Source organism: Phaseolus vulgaris, chromosome 2 (assembly GCF_000499845.2).
Source record: "Phaseolus vulgaris cultivar G19833 chromosome 2, P. vulgaris v2.0, whole genome shotgun sequence".
NCBI classification, from domain to species: domain Eukaryota; kingdom Viridiplantae; phylum Streptophyta; class Magnoliopsida; order Fabales; family Fabaceae; genus Phaseolus; species Phaseolus vulgaris.
Window position 1 is genome coordinate 36412739 of NC_023758.2, and position 24216 is coordinate 36436954.

General features: G+C 31.5%; 2 protein-coding genes and 1 long non-coding RNA gene across 3 annotated transcripts; 1 reads left to right on the forward strand and 2 right to left on the reverse strand.

Moving 5' to 3' along the window:
• Positions 1–4603: 4603 nt before the first annotated feature.
• Positions 4604–6834, reverse strand: LOC137811766 (pentatricopeptide repeat-containing protein At2g03880, mitochondrial). Its single transcript, XM_068613600.1, has one exon. It carries the CDS (start codon positions 6789–6791, stop codon positions 4878–4880), a length of 1914 nt encoding a protein of 637 aa, XP_068469701.1. The 5' UTR covers positions 6792–6834; the 3' UTR covers positions 4604–4877.
• A 5688-nt stretch (positions 6835–12522) lies between these two features.
• LOC137809732 (berberine bridge enzyme-like 8) lies at positions 12523–14201 on the reverse strand. The gene has a single exon (XM_068610821.1). The coding sequence runs from the start codon at positions 14199–14201 to the stop codon at positions 12618–12620; it is 1584 nt and encodes a 527-aa protein (XP_068466922.1). The 3' UTR covers positions 12523–12617.
• Positions 14202–22881: 8680 nt separating this feature from the next.
• On the forward strand, positions 22882–23293 carry LOC137809733 (uncharacterized). The gene is made up of 3 exons (XR_011080803.1): positions 22882–22986; positions 23063–23132; positions 23209–23293. It is a non-coding gene; the product is annotated as an uncharacterized lncRNA (long non-coding RNA).
• The last annotated feature ends 923 nt before the right edge of the window (positions 23294–24216 follow it).

Genomic DNA, 24216 nt, shown 5'->3' on the forward strand with positions numbered 1-24216 from the left:
AATAATGTATATATATCACAATTATCATATTATGATATTTCATACTTTATTTTATATATTTTTTCTTCTTTATAAATAAATTTGTTGTACAATTTACTCTATATATAATTTTTTTTATTATAAAATATCTACATGGTTATGTATCTACATACAATCTAAATCAATGAATATAGAAAACTTTCAAAATGTATAAATAAATATAACAATATATTTGTATATATTTAAATAATATTATTCTTATGATTATTTTCATGTTTCGATAATATTAAGTAACTCGTATTTTTTTCGAATATTTAACGGTATCAAAATAACTTATTCAATTGTATTAAAAATAATTTAAAATATTTCAATTAACTCAAATCTACATAAAAATACATCATATTTCATTAATTAAATATTTTTAAATACAAGGATAAATTTGTAAAGTTACAGTTTACACTTTTAAAAATAATTTTAAAAACATCAACCATTTCATTATTCACAAACTCGCATAAACTTTCCTCACACACCACCCTAACATACCATAATTTAAACAACCTCACTTTCTTCATTTTCTTTTCACATTCTCAAATTCATTATAAGTTTTCGTCTTCTTCCCATGAAGCATCATAATTTAATATTGGTTCTGTTTTATAGAAAGCAGTAAACAAATGGTGATGATGCTTGTGGCTGCTCCGATAAACATCGTTGTCTTTGTATTATTCTCAGATGTCTTCATGGGAAGTTTTTAAGACATGCATGCTTTCCTACCATTATACAAATAAAAAATCGGATGCTGAATATAAACTACGCAATCTCAAAATGCTTCATTAATCAAGCTGGCAAGCAGATTATTAGCGATTGATTAATGGGCCCAAATGTGGCTTTCTTTTCTACCATTTGATAACTACGTGTTGACCGATCGATTCTATAACCAGTAATCCTGTGTGTTGCCACACTCTTTAAAAATAGAATAGTCTATAATTTAAGTATATTGAAAGAATACATTTAATTTGTACAGGGTTTAATCAATCTTTTAACCCCTTTTTAAATCTCATATTTCTTTTAACATTTATGCTATGATCGTTATAGTTATCTTCTATTCACTATACAAAATATATTACGATTTTTAAAATAACAGAGGTTAAAGGAATCATAGTAACCTTTTTATAAACAAATATAAAATTTACATTGATAATAAATTTATCTGATATAAACAAATATTTTCTACATTAATTAAAAGTAGTAAAAACGAATGTAGTTTGAATTATTCTTGTTCTCTTTTCTATTTTGGTTGGGGCTCAAATTAGTTAAATGTAAAAAAATATTTTTTTTACAAAACTTTAGAATAAGTGTACATAGATGTTTTTATAGGATACAAACTCATATTAGAAGAAATAAAGTATGTTTCCTAAAACAAAACTTAATTATATGGTCTTAAGTAATATTACAAAGTACTTCATTACATATAAACTCATTATACTTTTGATTTACATGCATTACAAAAAATATGAAATAAAGAATTTGGCTTTAAAGGAATATATATGATAATCTAATTTGAAATGTGAAAAATGTCAAGCATTTTCTTATAATAAATATTTTTTTATTCCATAAAGGAGATTTTTATCTCCCAAAATAAATGTATATTTTATCTCCTTAAATGTGTATTTTATAAGTGAAGAAATAGAATTTCAAAAAAAATTTATTTAAGAGTGATTGAATTGGAAATAAAGAGAGTTCTCTAAGAAAAGAACTCGTGTTAGATTTTGTAAATAAATTTATTCAGTTATCACACACAAAATCAGACATTGCTTATGCACATAAAATATCTCAATCTAGCACAAAAGCTAGATTTGAGCATTTGCTTAAGGTGTATGTGAAGGACTCTAGATGGAAATCATACTAGATGACCTTAAATAAAGATTGGCACCCCTATGCAATTGTACTTTGACGAAAAATTAACCATAAACATTGTCCATAATCTAATACAACATGATAAAATCAAACTTATTGAAACTAACAGACATTCATCAAATATGATCTTGTAAGAGGTCTTGTGGTTACAACCTATGTCCCAATAGAACTTTAGATAGCACCTATTTGCACTAAGGAGCTTACTCGGAGCATATTCTAAGATCTTGTAGGCAAATTGGAAATTATTGATATTCATTTACTAACTTGAGGGGAGTATCATAAATAACACACTATTAGGATAAAAAAAAACATCAATATCTCCATAGTTTTAGAAGATTCTTTTTCATTTCAACATTTTTTATTTTCTTAATTTAGAGAGTTTGATTATTACAAATTGAGGTGATAATAATGCAATTAGTTTAATTGTTATCAATAAAATAATTTTTTAATTCCTTAGTTTAAGTTATATATGTATATACACACACTCTAAAGAAAATTCACCATCCATCTATCAATGTTTTAACAAACTTGAAGACCACATGTAAATATGAAACTGCATAATAACATACTTTGGATGACCAATGATATTTAAGTGTACCTTCCCATATAGGATAAATTTTAATAGAACCCTTTTAATAATATGGTATAAACTTTAAAGTCAAGATTGTCATTTTGTCAACAATTATTTTAGTGACAATCTTAAACTCAAAATTAGATAAGACAATGACATGAAGATTCTTATTTATTAGCACCATGTTCCTTGGAAATGAACACCACCATGTTGGAGTTATAACTAAGAGCAATCTATCTATTGAGGAAAAATCGCAAAACAATTTAAAGACATAAGAAAAGATCAATTTTCAAAGCTTGTGATAAAAGGTATCACCAAAGCCATCAAGGCATAGGACATTCTTTCCGCTTAAGAAGAAAACAACTTTATAACTTCCTCCATAGATGGAATAACAAGAAATTCAACATTATTTTGAAAACTTATGAGTTTAGGAATCATATCATAAAAGTATCATTGTCTTTGTAGTTGTTATCAACTAAGAAAAGGTCAATAAAGTAATGTACAATGTGATCCTCAAATTCATTGTATCAATTATCAAACTACTATCAACTTTAAAAGAAAAGATGTGTTTCGTAGACTATTTTAATTTTTTTAATTTTATTAAAGAAACTAATGTCATGATACTTTAGTCTTCTCTCTCCATATTTTATTTTGGATATCTAATTATTTTTCCAAATATATTAATGCATTTCCCCCAACATAATAAGGTCCACATTATTGTTGCTTTCATCCATTTCTACTTGAATGTTAACGTGAAAATGGTCAAATACATAATAAGGAAGACTTGTATTGTGTATTAAAAAAGTACAAATTGAGTGTTCTTTGGACCTCAATCACTCCTAACTAAACAATCAGGTATTGTTTGAAACAACAACCACTTATGACTAAGATATTAAGTATTTTTTTTAACAATAATCACTCTTGTCTAAATCATTTGTTTGCAAGAAATATAATAAAAAGATCACAGGGTTGTTAACTAAAAGAGATGTTATGTGTTAAGACAAATACAATATTATGTTGCTAGATTTACAAGCTTTTTACTTAAGTGTTTGTGGAATCTTGTTTAGTCATTCCTTTCTTCTTTAAGTATATCTTCTATTTATAGAGAGCTTGGAAAGATAGTTCATGTAAATCCTTTTCTAGTCATTGTGAGACATTAACAAATTCTTCTATCTTCCACTAAGTCTATCCTGTCCTCGTAGATGTTGAGGGTTGCATTAAATGCTCTTTATGCAACAATAATTATAAACTTTTACTTGAAAAAACATATTGATACCTATATAACTTATCAAGTTTAGGTCAAAATACTTGATCTCGTAAAAGTCAGGACCGTACAAGAGAGATATATTATGCAAATGTGGTAGATTGTCCTTTTAGAGAAATTGTAAACATAAAATAATGTTGACACACTCTTCGAGAGATTTTCTGGTATTGACGTTCATTGTGAGATCCTCTTGATGGTCTGAAGAAAGAACATTTTATGCAAAACATAATATAAACATATATAATTTAAGAGGGTACTATAAAATGTTAAAGAAATATCTTATTGTTTGTCTTAAGTGAGAGGTTTTCATATAAAGATAAAAATGTTGTGGGTTGACGTCAAATGAAACACTTTCATTTATCGAGATTTTGTACTTAAAATTAACTGTTATTAAAAAAAATTATTTTGTTTGATTTTTTGTAAAAGTTTTACAATATTATTTTAATTATATTCTTTTTTTTTATATAAAAATTAATGACTGTTTAAGAAATTTTTTTATACAATATATAATAAGATTCGATTCACCATTCAAAATAATGAAGAAAAAAAAAACGATTCATAACTATGCTATAGAACATAAGATCAAGTTGAAGACATATTTATTAAGGCACTACCAAGGATCAAGTTTGAGCAATTATGACTTATGTCTTGCCTCACGGAGGGGTGTTAAATTATGATACAAATTTCTAAAAAGAGCTCAAGAAAATAAAAATCCTAGAAACTACTAGAACTAACAATTCTTAGAATTATGAGAACAATCTAGAAATGTAAGCACAAGATGTATTGTGTGTAAAATACCTAGAATAGACAAGTTATAGAAAATTGAACAAATTTGTGGATACTTATAACTAAGGGGTCAAAATTACGTAAAAGAATTCAGGAACCAAAAATTATTGATGATTAAACATTTAGGGACTAAAATTGTGGATATTGGTAAATTATAAGAAACAAAATTTAAATTAAGCCAAGAAAACTATACAATAAAAAAAAAGAATAAGCTTACTCAACCTGACTGACATTAACTAACAACAATGCTACTGCTGCACACTTTATCCTCGTATAAATATCAGTTGATTGTAGAGTCTTGTATGCTGCTACGAGCCTAAAAGTTGTCATGGATTCTGTCTCATCGTATGTGCTTCTCATCTGCTACCAATAGTCATCACAGGAGCATACCCCATCTCTAAAATGATGGTATCGAATAGGGTCTCTAATTACAATATGCCGTTGCTCTAACTTTCCTATGAGTTTTGCAAACTTATGACAATCTCCACAAATCTTTAGGTTCTTCCATATTCTAATAGTTTTCTCCTTTGGAAAGCTCATGATACCAAAAACAATTGCCAGTTTCTCACTGTGGTATCTAAGAGAGTCTTCTCTCTGTTCCCCTTCAAGATCTTGTAGTACAAAATTTGTGTCAGGTACATAACCAGCACCAGTAAGCCTACAAATAAACTGGTTCAACTGTCTATTGATCTCATCTATTTGAGGATGTGATTTATCTCCCAAAATAAAAGCATGTATTTGCTTATTGACTTCAATCCAGCTGCATCCAGGTTCTTTCCTTATGCCCCTTATTTTCATAGCCCTCCGAACTTCTGCAACCTCATTCCACCTTTTTGAATTTGCATAAATATTAGATAACAACACATAGGCTCCCGTGTCCTGTGGATCCAACTTTAGAATCTTCTTAGCAGCATATGTGGCTAAATCCACATTCTGACGTACCCTGCATGCATCAAGCAAAGTCCTCCACGTAACAATATCTGGCTCACAATTCATTTCATGAATTAACTTAACCATGTCATCAAGCTTCCCAGCTCTTCCAAGAAGATCAAGCATGCACCCATAGTGTTCTCTTTCAGGATCTACCCCATACAAGTTCTTCATAGATCGAAAATAGACCCAACCTTCATTTACTAGACCTGCATGACTACACGCAAACAGAATCCCAATAAATGTAATATGATTTGGTTTTGGACCCTTCACTTTCATGGACTCAAATAAATTGAGTGCTTCCATACTGAAACCATTTTGAGCTAACCCAGCAATCATGGTGCTCCACGAGATTACATCTTTCTTGGTCATCCTATTGAAAATGAACTTTGCATCCTCCAAACTACCACACTTACAATACATATCTAAAAGGGCATTGCTGAGGATAAGATCTTGGTCAAACTTTAGCACAAGAACATGGACCTGCCTCCCTAACTCCAACAACGACAAACTAGTACACGCTCTCAAAATACTAGTAAGCGTTGACTGGTCCGCCCTAAAACCCGCTCTGCCCATGCTCTTGTAAAGATGTAAAGCCTCATCCCCATCACTGTGCTGAGCAAAAGCAGCAATAATGGAGTTCCAAACAACAGAATCTCCAGTGACCATCTCACGAAAAACACTCAAAGCTTCCAACAACTCCCCCAATTTTGAGTAAACATCAATGAGCGCACTGCGAACAAATACATCAGACTCCAAACCCACTTTCATTATCCAAGAATGCAGCTGTTTGAGATCGGACAACCTTTCACACGCTCTCAAAACAGAAGAGAAGGTAAACATGTTAGGCATGACACCATCCCTAAACATAAAAACCAAGAGCCTCAAGGCCCTTTCATTTAGCTTGGCATTAGAGTAAGCAGATATCATAGTCGTCCACGATACAACGTTTCGTTCAGGTATTTTATCGAACAGTACCTGTGCTTCTTCCAAGAGGTTGAATTTGACATACATATTGATGAGAGTGTTGATAAGAAACGTTTTGGGGTGGTACCCGTTTGAGAATATGTGGTGATGAACGCGTTTGCCTTCCCTGACAGCACCGTGAGCCAAGCAACACTTGATGAGCTCAGAATAGGTGATGGCGTCGGCCCAGACTCTGCGTCTTTCCATGGCATCCAACACATGCATGGCTCTGGGAAGGTCTCGTTGGTGACAATGGTTGAGTAGTGATTCCGTCTCTGTGGGCACATAGTTTGAAGACACGAGAGAGGAGTTACCACTGTATGAACAACGATGCAAAGTGGTTGGTCGCAACAATTGTAAGTGCTTTGATACACCTCTCATAGGTTCAGTTCGCTGGTTCTCGCATGGGTTCGAGGAACAAAAAACACGGAAAATTAATGGTTACATAGTTTGAATATTGACAAGTGTTATTATTATTATTATTATTATTATTATATTACTATTAAGAAAAATATGCCTATTCATATTTTTATTATATTAAAATAATATTATTTTAAAAATATATATAATTTTGTAGGAATGATATTAACAAAATTAAAATAATACAGTTTAAATATATATATATATATATAATATTTTTTTAAAATGATATAAAAAGAAATGTAATGATTATTTTAAACAATGAAATTATTTAATTATTTTAAAGGATAGAAAATTTGTTTAATTTTTTATTTTATTAAATAAATAAATAATAATTTATTTATTAAAAGATAATATTATTTAATTTCAAAATAATTTTAGAGGAAGTTATTAAGTGATGTATTCTTTATATAATATTATAGATAAACGTTTTAAAAAAAATGTTCTAAAACATCATTTCTCTTTTATCTTTATAAAAGAATTTGATCCATTTCTTATAATTATTTCTAAAGTAAAAAATTTACTATTCCAGACGTATGTTAAAAATGTCTTCTTAAGACTTAATAAATATTACACATCATAAACGGAAGTTTTTAACATTTGTCACTATCATATATTTTTCAAAAAATTTACAAAAATGAAATTTACCAATAATGGAGAAAATAAGACATGACAACCATCTCCAAATGTCACGTGTGTAATTTGTAGTGTAGTTAGAATCATCTATTTTAAGTGCTTTTTTTTATGTAATAATATTTGAGAATAATTCTATGTTATGATGGGTAATCAAAGATTGGAAAAGTGTGTTTACATGTGCATGAGTATTGCAGCAAAGAGCGATTACTTCTGTGATGGAGTGGAGATTTGATATAGTTACGAGCAACAATACTTATAACTCTATTAAGGATATGAGAAGAAATGGAGTAGGACTAAACACCACATGACATATAATCACTAGAATAAGAATATAAAAAGATTCTACTATTAGAGTTATACTTATGTGCTATAGATTTTTAGAATGGTCTATAGCTAAAACTATAGATTGGTTGCAGTATTAACCTACCATGAGTGTTCTTCGTTTATTAGGAGGGTTACAGAAACTGGTTTAGGAGGTGTGGGTTGTCACAAACATTTTGGGTTTGCTTGTTTAGTAAGCTAAAAAATAATGCTAACACTTCTTTTTTTTATACAAGTTGGAGCATCCCTTAAAAGTTGGAACATCCCTTAAATGTTCAATTTCTTTCTATTTACTATTATTTGTTGATAAAAAAAAATCAAATATCTAACCCTCAAACTCTTTGACAAAATACTTTCCTACTTTCTAGACATCAAGAGTCACCAAAGAAGACAACATTTGTACTTCGACTTGACCAAGAGAATCCTTAAGATCTACATCACACATTCATTCTGAGATTTCAAAATTTAAAATTTCATCTTTTGAACCAAGTTTCACTATTTATATGTCTTTACAAGTATCTTCACATATTATTCTATTTTATTTACAAAAGACTAGACAAGAGTACATGTGACTCGAGCGAATCAACTAAGAGCATAGAAACGAGTGAATCGACAATCTTTAGTGTGTAGTACTTGAAAAATGTTATGAAGTTAGAAATAAGCAAAACATTACTTTTTTTAATATTTTTTTATTTTAAATTTTTCATATAAAATATATCTATTTGAGTTTTTATTAATGGAGTTTTGTGTTTGATATATAATATTACTATTGAAAGCCTCAAAACCCTTTTCTTTTTACACTCGAACAACATCTAATGGGATAGCAGTTTGGGGGAAGGGAGACATAGCACCCTCATTCTCAATTTCATTTGTCTCGAAAGAGTGATCATACACGAAAAAACCAAATACATGCCAAAAAGCATTGTCAAATATCAACTATATAGAAAAGTGATTAAATGGGTTAGTATTAGTGGGGATTCACAAAGTCATTCAAATAAAATATACAAGAGATTTCAAATGAACTAAATCATGGGTTTTTGACCATGATGGATTATTTTGTTTAGTTTTTACCAAAATAGGGTCCGTTTAAAAAAAATTACAAATTTAGACAAGTCGTGCCAAGGCACGACTTCATATGCACAAATCGTTTCAATTTGACACGACTTTGTCATGTCATACTAAAGTCGTGTCAACTTGGCACGACTTCTGGCCTGTCATACTGAAGTCGTGCCAACTTGACACGACTTCTGCCACGTCATAATTTTTTATTTATTTTTTATTTTAATTTTATTGTTTATATATTGGATAGTAAGTTATGTAATGTTAAAAATTAATTTGATACATAATTTTCTAAGAGTGTTAGTTTTAAAGAAAAAAAAATTGGATATATAATTATTTTTAAATTATTTAATTATTTCAAAATAATTAAAAATTATTTATATTATTTGACTTATTTAAAATTTATATAATTATTTTTAAATTATTTAATTATTTCAAAATAATTACGGTACTTATACCTTTTTATATTTTAATATAAATGACATTAAAAAAATAAAAAATGTATTATTTGAATTGTGATAAAAAAATTATTACTTCAGAAAAAAAATGAATAATTATGATACACGATTATCCAATTTTTTGTTTCTTAAAACTAACACTCTTAGAAAATTATGTATCAAATTAATTTTTAACATTACATAACTTACTACTCAATATATAAAAAAAAAATTAAAAAAAAATTATGACGTGACAGAAGTCGTGTCAAGTTGGCACGACTTCAGTATCACATGACAGAGTCATGTCAAATTAGAACGATTTGTACATATGAAGTCGTGCCAATTTGGCACGACTTGGCTAAATTTGTAATTTTTTTTAAACGGACCCCATTTTGATAAAAACCACAAAAAATAACCCCATCATGGTCAAAAACCCCTAAATCATCATATATTATCTGCGTGCTTTATGGAATATTGTTTTTGTGGTTGCTTTTTTATGTATCATTTAAATTCATCTTTTCCCTAAGTAAATTTGTTCAAACAAATATTATAAATATATTTTTTATTCTATTGCAAATATTTTCACTAGTACAAAAATAAGAAAAGAACGCTCCTTATTTAATGCGGTTCAGCGCTTAAACGCATTAGTAAAAAACGCGGTGGCATTTTTGAAATTATTTTGATTTACAAATGAATAACCGCATTTGTAAATCAAAAAGCTTGATTTACAAATGCGGTTTTTAAGTTTAGCCGCATTTGTAAATGGTTTTTACCCTAAAAAATTTAGGCGCTCAACAGTTTCGTTCATTCTTCGTTTGCGCTCATATCTGTTCTTCGTTTTCTCTGGTTGCGAAGTTCTTCATTTTCGAAGGTACGTAACTGCATTGCCCCTTATTCTCTTGTTTCCATTGCTCCTAACAACTGCATTGAACTCCAATGGCTTTCGCTTTCCATATTGCTTTCGTTTTTAATGGGTTTCGCTCTGCATTTTGAAGGTGTACTCTTCCATTGCTTCCGCCGCTGTCGCATTTCGCTCTCGCCGCTCCGCCACTGCTTCCGCCGCCGCTACCGTGTTTCCTCTTCTCCCCTTTCACTCTTCACCAACAACGTGCCCCTAAAACCCCAGCTCATTCAGAAAAATATACAAATGCGAGCTCATTCAGAATAATATACAAATGCGGTTATTTGAAATAACCGCATTCGTAAATCGCATTTACAAATGCGGCTCTATAGCCGCATTTGTATTTCTCTGATTTACAACTGCGTGCTGATCAAATGCGGCTCTATAACCGCATTTGTAAATGTAAAATAGCCGTATTTGATTAGCAATTATGCGCTAGTGTTTAGAATTAGAATCTTAAATAGGTTTGAAGCAAAATCAAATTAGAAGATTGCAAATCTAAGTCTTTTGTCGATTGCAAATCCTAGTTTTCTGTCAATTAGAAATCTGAGTCTTCTGTCTTAAACATCTACAAAAAGAAAAAGAAAAAAATTGAAGATATCATAAAATTCAAAATTAACATATTCAAGCATAAGAAGATATATTAAAAAAAAAGGAAAAAAAAATAAGCCAATCAATTCAAATTATGATGTATAGCGTTTAATCCACATACCACCGTCTAATACTCACATATTGTCTACCATCTAAGTAGCGTTTATACTTCATCAGCGAAGGGTCTACTCCTTGAAAATGGAAGACCATGGCCAATTCTTGGTTTTCTGATCATCATGGGGCTTTTTTTTTGTTTTTATCAAAATGGGATCGCTGTAAAAAAAATTACAAATCTGGGACAAGTCGTGCCAACTTGGCACGACTTCATATATAAAAGTCGTGTCAAGTTGGCACGACTTTGCTACGTCAGTCTGAAGTCGTGTCAACTTGGCACAACTTCTGCCACGTCAACCTGAAATCGTGCCAAGTTGGCACGACTTTGTCCACATCATTTTTAAATTTTCTTGTTTTTAATAAATAAATATATTATAATCATTTAATTAAAATTAAAATTATAAGTTATGTAATATTTGAAATTAATTTGATAAATAATTTTTTTTATGAAAGAATAAATACTTAGGTAAAGAAAATGAGGAAATTAATAATCAAACTTGAAATTGAATTTTATTATCAAGCTTGTTTGTGCAGACAATTGCTTTTATTGTAACCTTCGGTTATGTAATATGAACATTTTTTTTGTTTATTTAGAATTGAATAATCTATTTCATGGATTAATCTATTGCTTAAAACTAACACCCTTAGAAAATTATGTATCAAATTAATTTTAAACATTAGATAACTTATTACTCAATATATAAATAAGAAAATTTAATATATATATATATATATATATATATATATGACGTGGACTAAGTTGTGCCAACTTGACACGACTTCAGATTGACATGACTTGTCCAGATTTGTAATTTTTTTGAAAGCGACTCCACATTAGTAAAAACGAAAAAAAAAAAATACTCCAATTCTTACTTCTTAATAGAATGGCTTCATATCAACTGTTTGACAATCATTTTGCAGTTATTTTTCTATTAAATGATTTAATTTATTTTTTAATTAAATATCTTAATTTAATGCTTTATTATTAAATAAGTTCTCAACTGATTGTTTGTGGAAAAAAAAGTAGATTTCAAAACATGGTTTTCCTTATTGCTGGATATTGGTATCAAGACTAGAGTATTTTAGCACGTATTAATATTTAAAATCATCCCCATGAATTAATTTTTATTTTATATATTATTACTTAATTATATTGACCCCCAAATTATTTTTTAAATATCGGCCACTGTTTCTACCAAAACACTGGATAAGTCTTTATAGGTGATGACAAAAACGAAAAAGCAACCGAAGAAAAAAATAAAAAAATTTATATATAGTTTAACAACTAGTTTAAAAAGTTTATAAACGAAAATCACGCAATAAAAAGTTATAGCATTCGTTATAATACTAATTTTCAAAGTAACGTTTTCCTAATTTTAATTTTACATTTATAATACTAATTAATTGTTTTCTAAACACAGTTAAGTTCCTAAATGACTAAATGAACTAAACACTACATGAAGCAAATGAATAAACACTTAAAAAAAATGATCGAAAAGCCACCAATAAACTATATTCCACTATAACTTTTTATAGGTAGCAATCTCAACATACAATTGGAATAAAAATAAAATAAGAGTTCTTGAATCTGGTTAAATACTATTGCATATAACCAGTAGAATTTTATGGCAAAGTACAAGTCTAAACTGGTTTTCCAGATGCTAATTATAGATACTTGTCCTCAATTGGACCTTTATTTTATACCTCGTTAAGCCTTCAAGGGTTGTTCTATTCTGACACAATACCATGAGCAGATGCAAGTGATGGAATGCTCTGTTCATATCTGAAAAAATTGCTTGGATCTACTCTGGTCTTTATCTTTACCAGCCTATCAAAGTTTGTTTTGAAATACTTCTTACCCCAAACACTAGCCTCTGCATAAGTAGCATTTCCACGTCCATTGACACCTATATCAACATCCCTATAGTTCAAATATGAACTTCTAGGTGAACTTGACACATAAGGGGTCATGTAATCATAGAGGCTCCGAATCGAAGATAAATATCCATTAGCAACATCTTCACCCTTCTCTTTCCAATTCACGGAGTACTGAATTTTATACAAGTTACCAGCCCTGTGTGGAAATGGTGTTTCCTGCTCAGAAATCTCACTCATTTTCCCGCCATAGGGGTTGAATGTGAAAACAGGCTTTTCTAGTTCCATCATCTTCTTCCATATACCTTCAAGGTCCGTTTTGGAAATGGGTTTCTGCACGTAATCTGATTTCTTCTTCAGGAATTTCTCTGGTGCATCATGCCTTTGAAGCAAAGCATTAGCCGAAGTCCCCACTGGATGATTATCCCAAAACAACACGGAATCGATCCAACTCATTTGAGTGCACTGTTCACCAACTAAACCCAATTGAGGGAAGCTCGCATTCATCACATGAACCAGCTCTTGTGCATTTCCCAGAAACAAAGCGTTGAACTTGGCCCTTATCGTCTTCTTACCCATTCTCGTCACAGGACTAATAACCACTCTAATAAACAAGCCATCATGTATCTTGTTAGCAACATATTGCCACTGATGAACAATATCACTGGCACCTTGTTCCAATGTTTTCTCAATTCTGAAAACTGTTACAACTTGAGGCACAGGAACCAACTTGATTTTCCATGAAACAATGACCCCAAAGCTTGCTCCCCCACCTCCTCTAATGGCCCAGAAAAGATCCTCCCCCATTCCTTTCCTGTCCAAGACTCTCCCTTCAGCATCCACAATTAGGGCATCCACAATATGATCCACAGAGATGCCAAACCTTCTCATCATGTTCCCATACCCCCCTCCACTGAAGTGCCCTCCAACGCCAACAGTGTGACACACCCCAGCTGGGAAACCAAGGATCTTGCTCTTCTCGGCAATCTGGTAATAAAGTTCACCAATCGTTGACCCCGAGTCAACCCACACACTCTGGTCCTGCACGTTGACCTTCACTGATCTCAACATAAACATGTCCAAAATGGCAAATGGGGCTTTTGCCACGTACGAAAGGCCATCATAGTCATGGCCCCCACTTCTTATTCTCATCTCAAGGCCGAATTTTTTGCAGCAGATGATGGAGGCTTGGATGTGGGAAACGTGGTTCGGTGCCACAATGAAGGATGGTTTTGGAGTTGTGGGAGAACTGAATCTGAGGTTTCTGATGTAGGCCTCCAAGATGGGAGGGTATGAGGAGTTGTTTGGGAAATAGGTTACAGCAGAGATTGGATGGGAGGGGTCAGAATGAAGAGAGAGACATTGGGGAATGGTGTCAGAAACTGCCATTGCAGACTGGAGCAGAAAGATTGAGATAAAGATTATGATTGTAGACATGGCTGTTGTGCATGGATTCGGAGACTCCTTAGTTCAATACTTCAGTGGCACATTTGAAAGGAGGGAGCCACAGAATATAAAGATGGGAAAACTTACTTTTGACACATCTATTCCTATTACGAAAAAGGATAGTTTTTGGTAAAAATCAATATATATAATAAAAGGAAATTTGGAGTTAAATGATATAAAAGAATATTAAAATAATAGTATTGTAATGAGGTGGTATAAAAATTTGGAATTTTCAATGTATTATTCCCATTCCTATAGAGTGGTGGTGATATTTTAACATAGGGAATAGTAAATACATATACCTAACATCCTAAAATATTAATATAATTATTTTTATTTTATTTTTTAATTAAAAATATTATTATAATATTACAATAAAATAGTTAAATAATAACTAAATTTAAAAATTAAAAATAATTAATTATTATATTTACTGAATTAGATACGAGATTATAAAATTATTAGTATCTAAAATAATTTTTATTATTAATAAAAAATTATAAAAGAGTTTTTAAATTGATATTTAAATTAGCTATCAAAATTTTAGCTACTAATATTTTAGATTATAAATTAGTTTATAAAAGATTAATAGAGACTAATTTAGAATACAAAGAAATAAGTAGTTAAAATTTTGATAATTAATGGTTAGATATCAATTTAGAAGTTATTTTATAATTTTTTTATTAATAATAGAAACTACTTTACATATCAATAATTTTTTTATTTTATAAAATGGTCTCTAATTTAGTCAAATAGTAACTAATTATTTTGTTATCTAAAATTAGTTTTTATTTAATAATTTTCTTGTAATGTAGAGAGTTGTAAAACTTATTTTTGGTGTCAAAGAAAAGTTTTCCATTTCTATAAAAAATATTAAATTATAATAAAATAATAATATGTTAGATGTAAATGGTGTCAACTTACCACTATCATAAGGAAGTCCCTATATTTGACTTATCGTCTTTATTAGGAGCGGTAAGTTTAGAATTTAAGGTTTATGGTTTAGATTGACACACCATTTTCATTCATTTAATATTTAAAGAAATTATTATTTTATTATAATTTAATATTTTATTTTATAAACGGTTGTGAAATATACTATATTAGAAAATTATTAAATATAAATTAATTTTAAAAAAATAATTAGTTGTTATATTCACTAAATTATATATTATTTTATAGATTAAAAAGGTTATTGATATCTAAAATATTGATAAATAATTAAATATCAATTTAGAAATTATTTATCAATAATATGAACTATTTTAAATATCAATAATTTTTTTAGTCTTTAAAATAATATTTAATTTAATTAATATAATAATTAATTATTTTTTTCATCTATAAAATTAGTTTATATTTAAGAATTTTTGATGTATTTTTTTAGTGTTAAAGGTTGGAAGAAAACCTTTGAGTTTAATAAATGGAAGATAAAAATAAGAGAAGAAATAAAGGAAAGAGAAAAGATTAAATGCAATTAATAAGGTCATAAATAAAGAGTTGAGAAATAAACTAGACCAATTAATCATACGAATTTATAACTTAAACGTATAGTAGTTATGGAAGAGGGTAAATAAAAAATAAATAAAACTTCTTCCGTGTTTAATAAATGGAAGATAAGAATAAGAGAAGAAATAAAAGAAAGAGAAAATATTAAATGCAATTAATAAGGTCATAAATAAAGAGAGTTGAGAAATGAACTAAGACCAATTAATCATACGTTTTTTATACGAATTTATAACTTAACGTATAGTAGTTATGGAAGAGGGTAAATAAAAGAAATAAAAAACTTCCTCCGTGTTATTTTATCTTTTTTTTTTGCACATATTAAATAAATTAATGATAATTTGTTACACTTAATTAAATTTCAAGTCTTTAGTAATTCAGGTGTTTTTTTTATATGTTCTTATTAAAAAAATTATTTATTAAATACTTAAATTTTTTATATATTTTATAGAGTATTTTTGGGTTAAGTGGATGAGATGATTATTCACTAGTACAAAATTTGAAAACAACGACCATTTATTTAGTGCGGTTTTGCGTTTAAACGCATTTGTAAAAAACGCGGTGACATTTTTGTAATTAAATTGATTTACAAATGCGGTTCTAGGGTAAGACCGCATTTGTAAATCAATTTTACCCTAAAATAGAAGCGCGCCACTGGTTTTCACTTTCACTTTCGTCTTCTCCGCTCTTCGTTTCAACGTTCTCAGCTCTCTCCGCTTTGCATTGTAAGTTTCAGCTCTCTCTGCTTCAACGTTTGTTTTCGTTTTCGTTTTTGTCATTGTCATTATTCACTTCCTTGGCATTGTCATTTCGTTTCCTTACTCGTTTTCTGCATATAGGTGGTTACTGTTCTATTGGTTCGCTAGTTTTTTCTGCTCCGCCACCGCCACTGCTTCCGCCACCGCCACTGCCACTGCTTCCGCCACCGCCTTCGTCTTCGTCTCCGATCACCATCAACCTAAAGGTTGGTGTTGTATTTATTTAATATTTTGAATTTATATTTAAAATTTTGAATTCATATTTAATATTTTGAATTTTTATTTTTCTGTATTATAATATATATTTAATTAATAACTAATACAACTTGGAATGTATAACTAATAACTAATAATTTATATATTTGTGTGTATTTTGAATTTTTGTATTATATAATTTCTATTTTCTTAAATTTATATTATATATAAATTCTATTTTTGTAATTATTTTTATTTTTTGCACTTTCTCTTTGCATATCTTTCTTTTTTTCCCTGGCATCATTTATTTTTTATAATTGTCACTTTAAACTACTTTTACTTAAATAAAAATGAATATGATATTAATCTTTATGGAATTATAATTCTATAGTGTATTAAACTTTGTTCTAGAATTTTAATTTTAGAAGTGACATATTTAGTTAGTTGTTAATTACATTTTAATAAAAGTTTTATGTTATATGTTAGTTATTGTTACTTTTAGAATAGAAATATCGTGTTTAGATTGAGTCCGGGGGTGTTCGACCCTCGGCAAATGTGTGAGATTGAAGAGAATACTAATTATTAGAAAATCCTAACTATATTCCAGAATATATAATGGATCGAAGTTGGATTAATGCTGTTCGTATAAGTGATGAGTACGAAAGGGGAGTAGAGGAATTTATACAATTTGCGCAGCGTAACGCGATTATTAGTGGTCATGATGGAGCAAAGATCAGGTGTCCGTGCGTTAACTGTTTGAATGGAAGGATACTGGATGTGAATATCATGAGGGAACACTTGCTATGTGATGGGTTTCTTCGATCTTATACAACTTGGACATGGCATGGTGAATTATTAAATTTACCACGTGTTTCCGTAACTGAAGAATATGTGGGTTCTACCATGGATGAAGCAGTACACGATGATGGAGATGATGATCGATTGGAGGACATGATTCGTGATGTGGGAGCTGAGTGTTTTGCAAAAGCGCATGGATATGAAAGTATGTCAAAAGATGCAGAGACTCCTTTGTATCCTGGATCAACTAACTTCACACGGTTGTCGGCGGTGTTAAGATTGATGAATTTGAAGGCAATAAACGGATGGACTGATAAAAGCTTCACGGAATTGCTCCAGCTGTTGAAGGATATGCTTCCAGAGGGAAATAGTCTACCTAATCGTAATTACGAGGCAAAAAAGATTCTTTGTCTAATGGGTATGGAGTACAAAAAGATACATGCATGTCCTAATGATTGTATATTATACCGGAAAGATTTTGAATTGTTGAAAAGTTGTCCGAGGTGTGGGTTATCACGTTATAAGTTGAAACAAAAAGATGATGATTCTATTGATGACATGGAAAAGCATGAACCCCCAATGAAGGTTATGTGGTATCTTCCCATCATTCCAAGGATGAAGCGTTTGTTTGCAAACCCAGACGATGCTAAGAATCTTAGATGGCATGCAGATGAGAGGAAATGCGATGGCATGTACCGACATCCAGCTGATTCTATTCAATGGAAGAAATTTGATGATGACTTTCCAGAATTTGGTAAAGAATCAAGAAATATCTGACTTGGTTTAGCTACAGACGGAATGAATCCGTTTGGTAATATGAGTACAAATCACAGTTCATGGCCTGTATTACTAGTTATTTACAACTTACCTCCTGGATTGTGCATGAAGCGAAAATACATGATGTTGTCTATGATGATATCCGGTCCGAAACAACCAGGGAATGATATTGATGTTTATCTAAGTCCCCTAATTGAAGATTTGAAGTTAATGTGGGACCAGGGTGTCGAAGTATTTGACGGATTTGCTAATGAAACTTTCAAGCTTCATGCCATGTTATTTTGCACCATCAATGACTTTCCGGCATATGGTAACTTATCAGGTTATAGTGTTAAGGGTCACAAAGCGTGTCCAATATGCGAAGAAGACACTGCTTCTCAACAATTGAAACATGGAAGGAAAACAGTATATCTTCGGCATCGGAGGTTTCTTAGAAGTCATCATCCTTACCGGAGGTTGAAAAAAGCCTTTAATGGACACCAAGAGGGTAGTGGTCCACCAACTCCATTAACCGGTGTTGAGGTTTACGAAAAGGTAAATAACATAGACCACACCTTCGGCAAGTCCAAAAAAAAGTCATCTGTGACAAATATTTGGAAGAAGAAATCAATCTTCTTTGATCTTCCGTACTGGTCGAGGTTAGAAGTCAGACATTGTATAGATGTAATGCATGTTGAGAAGAATGTGTGTGATAGCTTAATTGGTACACTTCTTAACATTAACGGGAAGACGAAGGATGGTCTAAATGCTCGTTTAGATTTGATTGAGATGAACATACGCGGCGAGTTGGCACCCATACAAATGGGTAAGCGTACATATTTGCCCCCAGCCTGTTACACAATGTCAAAAGATGAAAAAATTAGTTTTTGTCAATGTCTAAAGGGTGTAAAAGTGCCACAAGGACATTCCTCAAATGTGAAGAGTCTAGTGTCAATGCAAGATTTGAAGTTAATTGGGTTGAAGTCTCATGATTGTCACATCTTGATACAACAGTTGTTGCCGGTAGCTATCCGTGGGATCTTACCAAAAAATGTTAGACACACCATAACCCGTTTGTGCTCATTCTTCTCTTCCATCTGTTGTAAAGTCATTGATCCCTCTAAACTAGATGAACTTCAAAATGAAATTGTTGTTATCTTGTGTGAATTGGAAATGTTTTTTCCTCCGTCTTTTTTTGACATCATGGTTCATCTAGTGGTGCATCTGGTAAGAGAGGTTAGATTGTGTGGACCAGTGTACTTAAGATGGATGTATCCTGTTGAGCGGTATATGAAAATTTTGAAAGGTTATGTGAAAAATCATTATCGTCCAGAGGCTTCAATGATTGAAAGGTACATAGCTGAAGAAAATATTGAATTTTGTTCAGAGTACATGACAAAAGCAAATCCAATAGGTGTTCCAGCTAATTCATGGCACCACAGGCGTTCTACAAGTAAATGTTTACGTGGTGTGAATATTGTAAGCAAATCTCGTATCAGAAGTCTTGCAAGCACATTTGTACATATTGAATAACACAGATGAAGTTGTACCTTACATAGAAGCTCATAAAGCCATTGTGAAGGCAAATAACCCAAGACAAGCAGAGAAATGGGTCTTGATGGAACATAATAGAACTTTCATGCCTTGGTTTAAAGATGAGGTGTTCAAGGATTCAACGGCATCAGAGACATTGACTTGGTTGGCTGCTGGATTGAAGTTTGATGTCATTTCATGTACAGCGTACGAAGTGAATAATTGTATATTTTACACGAAGTCCCTGGATGAAAAGAGTACAGTTCAAAATTCTGGTGTTACTCTTGAAGCCGAGTCAATGCAGTTTTCGACTTCGAAAGATACAAATCCAGTACTTGGATCAATGGCATACTATGGGTTTATAGAAGAGATATGGGAGATTGACTACACTAAGTTTTTCGTTCCAGTTTTCAAGTGTAAATGGGTTGATAATAAAAGTGGGGTTAAAATTGATGAATCAGGATTCACACTAATTGACTTTCGAAAGATAGGGTATCGAGATGAGCCATTTATAATGGTTCAACAAGCATCTCAGGTTTTCTATGTGAAAGATCCTACGTCAGAACATTGGTATGTCGTTTTACACGGGAAAAAACAAGGGTAAGCCATAGATGATATTGAATATGGCGAAACTCGTTCATTCACACCAATGATAACTAATAAAGATGACGATGTACTTGATGATGTACATGCAACCCGTAAAGACCATAGTGAAGGAATTTACATATAAACATTCAACCCACATGCAACATGTAAATAAGCATTTAGAATTTTTTGTATTATTTTTATATGATTTTAATTCGATGCACATTAACTAATGTTTGTTACCTAATTTTTTTAACAGAGACATGAATGACGACCAGACTCCAGATAGACCTCGATCTGGACGAGGCAGTAGAGGACCTACTAGATTGAAGCGTCTTGCATTGAGACGTGTTGCTGGTGAGAAGACACATGTTGACATTGACGTCAACACTGGAGTGGCTTTTGGTCCTAAGGCAGATGAGTTTATGAGCTATCTTGGAGTTGTTTCTCGTGAGAGGCTCTCCATTTTGATTAATTCATGGGATGAGGTTTCAGAGGTTGATCGGAACATGCTATGGGAGGATGTTCTGGTAAGCTTTACATTATTATTGTTATCATATAATGCTTTTTAATATTGATTAATTAATTTTAATTTGATGATGTTATTTTCTAGGCAAACTTTGACATTCCTGATGTGGAACCGCTTCGATCAAAGATATTATCCAATATCGCACTTAAATTTCGTACCTTTAAGTCAATACTGACTTCGAGATACATTTTTGGCGACCTTAAAGACGAAAATCCATGTTTAAAGTACCAACATATTGATGAAGAGACATGGCGTCTTTTTAGAGAAAGCCGTGAAAATGAGGCTTGGATGGTAAGTGAAGTAACTTTTTTGTTTATATAACATTAATAAGTTTATCTTATTTACTTCAGTTTGTTTATTTCAATTATGACAGGATCGTCGGAAGAAAGCTCAAGAGATAGCTTTGAAGAATCTTACCCCGCACGTTATGTCTCGTTCGGGCTATAGAAAACTTGAGCAAACACTGATGGTGGAAAAGGAGAAATCTCAACAGGGGACGTATTCTGAGAATGTGGAAATAGGGGTCACTTCTCCTCCACCACCTTTTCGCCATGAAAAATGGAAGAGGGCCCGAATTAAAAAGTCGGGTGCACCAAGTTCCGAGCAATCCGGGGTTATAATCGAAAAAATTGTAAGTTATTTTTGTTATTTTCAATTTTTTTAAAGCATTAATTATATTAATGATTGAAAATATGATTTTTGTGTACTCTTGCAGGATTCCTTGGAATCCGACGGTACATTTGTTGCTGAAGGTCGTCACGATATCCTGGTTGAAGCAATTGGACGACCTGAACACTCTGGTCGTGTTCGTGCCGCTGGACAAGGGGTCGGAATTAAACTTTATTTTGGAGTTTCAGAACGACAGCCATCCTCCTCCTCCAAGAAGGAAACTCAAATGAAGACTAAGTTACGTGAAGAAATAATGGAGGAGATGAGAAAGGAGACTGATTTGATGTGGCTGGAGATGAAAAAGGAGAATGATCGAATGCGACAAGAGTTTCTATCGCAACAAGTTTGTGCTGAGCCGATTGAACCCCTTGTTAGTCCCACTCCCAAGAGCACAAAGGGGAGTTGTGCGGCTCCTCCAACATCAGGGGATGATATCAATGGGCAGACAGAGGATTGTGAGCTACTGGTAGTGGGCGGCAAACTTCCTCGGGTGGTGGCACTTGGAAAAGTCTATAAAAACGCCACCACCTTACATAACGTTCCTCTCTCCCCTGATGTGGCGAAGGTAACAGTTGAAAAAGTACGATTTCCTGATGCTCGTGTTCCACTACCTTCAGATGAGGTAACCACTGTGGCCGATGCATTTCAGACATTCGTTGCCTGGCCCAGAGAGCTCATTCGATCTATGCCCGAACCTCATGTAATAATTTCATTTCATTATATTATTTTTTATTTATATTTATATATTACATATAATTTAATACAAATGTTGTTTATCTTGTAGGAACCTTTTCAGCCACCAAGTCCGAAAAAGAAGCGTGAGGTTCCAGTTGACGATCCTATGGCTTCCCTACGTCTCATTGCTAGTCAGATTGGCAATGATCCTTTTCCAGTTCCGTGGGATAATACATTTTTCCAAATCAACACTGAACTGCCACTGATGATTTACAACACAGATTTATCAGAATTTATATCTGGGAACCAGGAGCTCAATATAATTATAATTCAATTTTTTATGATGTAAGTATCTTTACCTATTATTCAATTTACTTTATGTTAAATTATTATTGATTATGCTTTAACTAAAAACTTGTAGGTTTTTGCATAAAGTCTGTATCACTGAGGGGAAGGAAAATATGTATGGATTCGTAGATCCTGCATATACTAATCCCGTTGGACCAAACTCAACTGAGACTCAAGCATACATCACTAACATCCTGGAAAAAGAGGGAAAACAAATTTATTTATGCCCTTACATTAATGAGTAAGTTTAATTATATGTCATCAATTATTATTATTTCATGTTTTAAATATTTACTAACTCTTTTCAATGATCATATAGGCATCATTGGCAGTTACTTGTCTTATCAATGGTTGATAAGACTGTTGTGTGGTTCTGTTCCCTACACAAGAAGATGCCCACAAAATTTAAGGATATCATTGATACGTAAGTATAGTATAAACTTAACTTTGTATATGTTACTAATTAACCATCTACTAACGAGGTTTTTTGTATTAACCAGTTCATGGCGTGGATATAACATCCTAAAAGGTCGATCCAGTTCAAATAATTTGAACTACATAAGAGTAAAGGTTTGTAATTTTTTTCTTTCTCTATTATCATTGTTTATCAATATACTAACATATTACTTTTTATTGAATTATATAGTGTAATAAACAACCAGGAAGCTATGAGTGTGGCTATTACATTATGCAATGGATGATTACCATTATAAGACTAGGTGTTAAAACTGGTTGTAAGGAGGTATATGTTAAATCATTTTTATAATTCTTGAACATATATATATATATATCTAGAAACTAATTTATGTCAACTTTGCAATGCAGTTATTCACAGAAGAAACACCAATGAGTGAGGAAGGCATTTCATATGTTAGAGATTCTTGGTCCACATACTTCATTAATTTTTATAACTCTAGCATAAGTAAACAATATTAGTGGTTTTATTATATGTAATTTGATCACTTGTAAATGTACATTTTGATGATTTCAATTGGTTACTACATTTTTGTATTTGTCTGGCTGGGTTTAATCATTATGCAGGTTATTTAAATATATGGTTTCTGCACAAAACAGGATGTACCAAAAAAAAAAAAGCACTATTTACAAATGCGGTCATTTACCAAGACCGCATTTGTAAATGTGAATTTGCTATTTACAAATGCGGTCTTGGTAAATGACTGCATTTGTAAATAGTGATTTATGAATGCGGTTTTTACCAAGACCGCATTCATAAATCCTAAACCCCAAACCCACTCCCTAATTCAGAATAATATACAAATGCGGTTACCTAAAATGACCGCATTTGTAAATGTGATTTATGAATGCGGTCATAGGACCGCATTTGTAAATTCCAGATTTACAAATGCGTGTTGATCAAATGCGGTTCTATGACCGCATTTGTAAATTTAAAATAGCCGCATTTGTTTAACTTATCTGCACTAGTGATTATCTTAATATTTGTCTCCACGTCACATGTTAACAAATGTGAGATTTTGTAATTAATATAAAATCATTCGGTGATGATTGTGATGATATAAAATGATAAGTGATTTTTATTATTTTCATTGAAAACGTTTTGAATAACAAGTGATTATCGTTGTCACTTATATAAATGATGGTGACTTACTATAGGTGATGACATGGAAGGTATCGA

Coding starts and splice junctions, on each gene's coding strand:
- LOC137811766 (XM_068613600.1), bottom strand. CDS start 6,791: ATGAGAGGTGTATCAAAGCACTTACAATTGTTGCGACCAACCACTTTG.
- LOC137809732 (XM_068610821.1), bottom strand. CDS start 14,201: ATGTCTACAATCATAATCTTTATCTCAATCTTTCTGCTCCAGTCTGCA.